The sequence below is a fragment of the Aquarana catesbeiana genome, unplaced genomic scaffold (genome assembly GCF_042186555.1).
Source record: "Aquarana catesbeiana isolate 2022-GZ unplaced genomic scaffold, ASM4218655v1 unanchor212, whole genome shotgun sequence".
NCBI lineage: Eukaryota > Metazoa > Chordata > Amphibia > Anura > Ranidae > Aquarana > Aquarana catesbeiana.
This window is the reverse complement of record NW_027362638.1, coordinates 66,997-68,751: the sequence shown is the minus strand read 5'-3', so window position 1 is coordinate 68,751 and position 1,755 is coordinate 66,997. Positions and strand designations below refer to the sequence as shown.

General features: G+C 48.4%; 1 protein-coding gene across 1 annotated transcript; it reads left to right on the top strand.

Annotated features, from left to right (window-relative positions):
- Window positions 1–339: 339 nt before the first annotated feature.
- MAF1 (MAF1 homolog, negative regulator of RNA polymerase III) lies at window positions 340–1,529 on the top strand (the record flags this gene model as incomplete). The annotated part of the gene is given in 3 exon segments (XM_073611146.1): window positions 340–459; window positions 580–675; window positions 878–1,529. Coding segments are annotated over 3 exon segments (238 nt in total), but the record flags the coding sequence as incomplete, so codon positions are not given.
- Between the last annotated feature and the right edge of the window lie 226 nt (window positions 1,530–1,755).

Below are 1,755 nucleotides of genomic sequence, written 5' to 3'. Positions count from 1 at the left end.
TGCAGGGGGTACAGTAGGCCACAGAGGTTATTGGGGGGTACAGTAGCATACACTGTATTCAGGGGGTACAGTAGGCCACACAGGGTATGGGGGGGTATAGTAGGCCACACGGTATGGCAGGGGGGACAGGCCATACAGGGTATGGGGGGGGTACGGTAGACCACACAGGGTATGGGGGGGGGTACGGTAGACCACACAGGGTATGGGGGGGTACAGTAGATCACACAGGGTATGGGGGGGAGGGTACAGTAGATCACACAGGGTATGGGGGGGAGGGTACAGTAGACCAGACAGGTTATGGGAAGTGTCTTTCACATGGTTGGGTCTTTGTCATTGCAGTTATAATCCGGATCTGGACTCTGATCCATTCGGTGAGGATGGAAGTTTGTGGTCCTTTAACTATTTCTTCTATAACAAGAAGCTGAAAAGAATTGTTTTCTTTACCTGCCGCTCCATCAGGTGAAATTGCTGGATTTCCTCTTTTATACTCCTAGACATATCTGGGTGGTCTCAGGCTGATCGATAATAATTTTACTTCTCTTCTCTTTCCCACCGGATTTCCTTGGCTCGCCCTTCCAGTGGATACTCCTATAAGCGGGCTGACTTTGGTTCGGAGTTGGATATGGATCTGGAGGAGGACCTGGAGGATGAGTGCAGCCACCTTAGAGGAGACAGGTAAGGCGTCATCTTTATTTTTTTATGAGAATTCTAAAGTCTCCTGCTAGGCTTGGCCGTTCCTCCCCTGCACCCTTCCAGACTCCCCCTTTCTGAGGCGATGTGCCCCATTGTATGGAGAATAGAGGACAGATGTTTTATATCTGAGAACTGAATACAATTCTCTATTAATATGTAGATTTTGTTCTTTTCTTTGTTTCAGGCAGTCCATGATGTGCACCTAACATGATTGCAAGCTCTGCTCCGCCATGATGCTCAGGCCCTTCTTGTCATGTGATTTGTTTCCCATTCCCGCTGCTCTGTCCCTGTATACTTCCTTTGCTGTTCTGTGTGCTCCTCCCATGTGCCTTTCTGCCCCCCCCCACCCCCCGCACGGTCTCCTCCAATGATTTTGGAGATTGGTGTGTGTGTAGGCACTGCGGAGACACCAGCCGCTTGTATATAGATAGTGTGATAGGAGCGCAGTACCGGGCCATATAGATCTGTGTGTGTTGTCTGGCCTCCAAACACGTCCAATACCGGCTTGTGCGCTGATGTACAATTTGTGTGTTTTCTGTATATATTGGATGAGTGTGTGAGCTGTGTACTTATCACAGCACATTTCATGTGGGTAAAGCCCGGGAGGGTTACTATGTGTTCAGAGAGATGGATAAACCTTATAGAGGGCAGAACGCTGAGCTCCGATGGAAGCTGGCTGGAAACACAAGGGCTCCATCCCTTCTCCGCCCTGGATACATCCTATGTAAAGTTTCTTTTGCAACTTTATACTATGTTGGTTGCAGAATGTTTGTTTTTAGAATTTTTTTATGCAGATTGTAATTTTCTTCAGAAATATTAAAGAATCTTTAAAGAGAGTTTTGTCTTTTTATTCCTCACTATCCCGTTCCTGGCACTGGAGGCCAATGGAGAGAGGGCTTCCCTTGAGGCTAAGCTCCAGACTCCCCTGAAGGTGGGACTCAAAGAAGCACGGGTTGCCTGCTGGAATGGCTTGAAGGGATGTTCTGACTGGAGATGTCAGGTATTCAGGTGAGACACCAGGAGTGTCTGCAGACAGTTGGTGCCTGTGGGAGAACTAGGAAG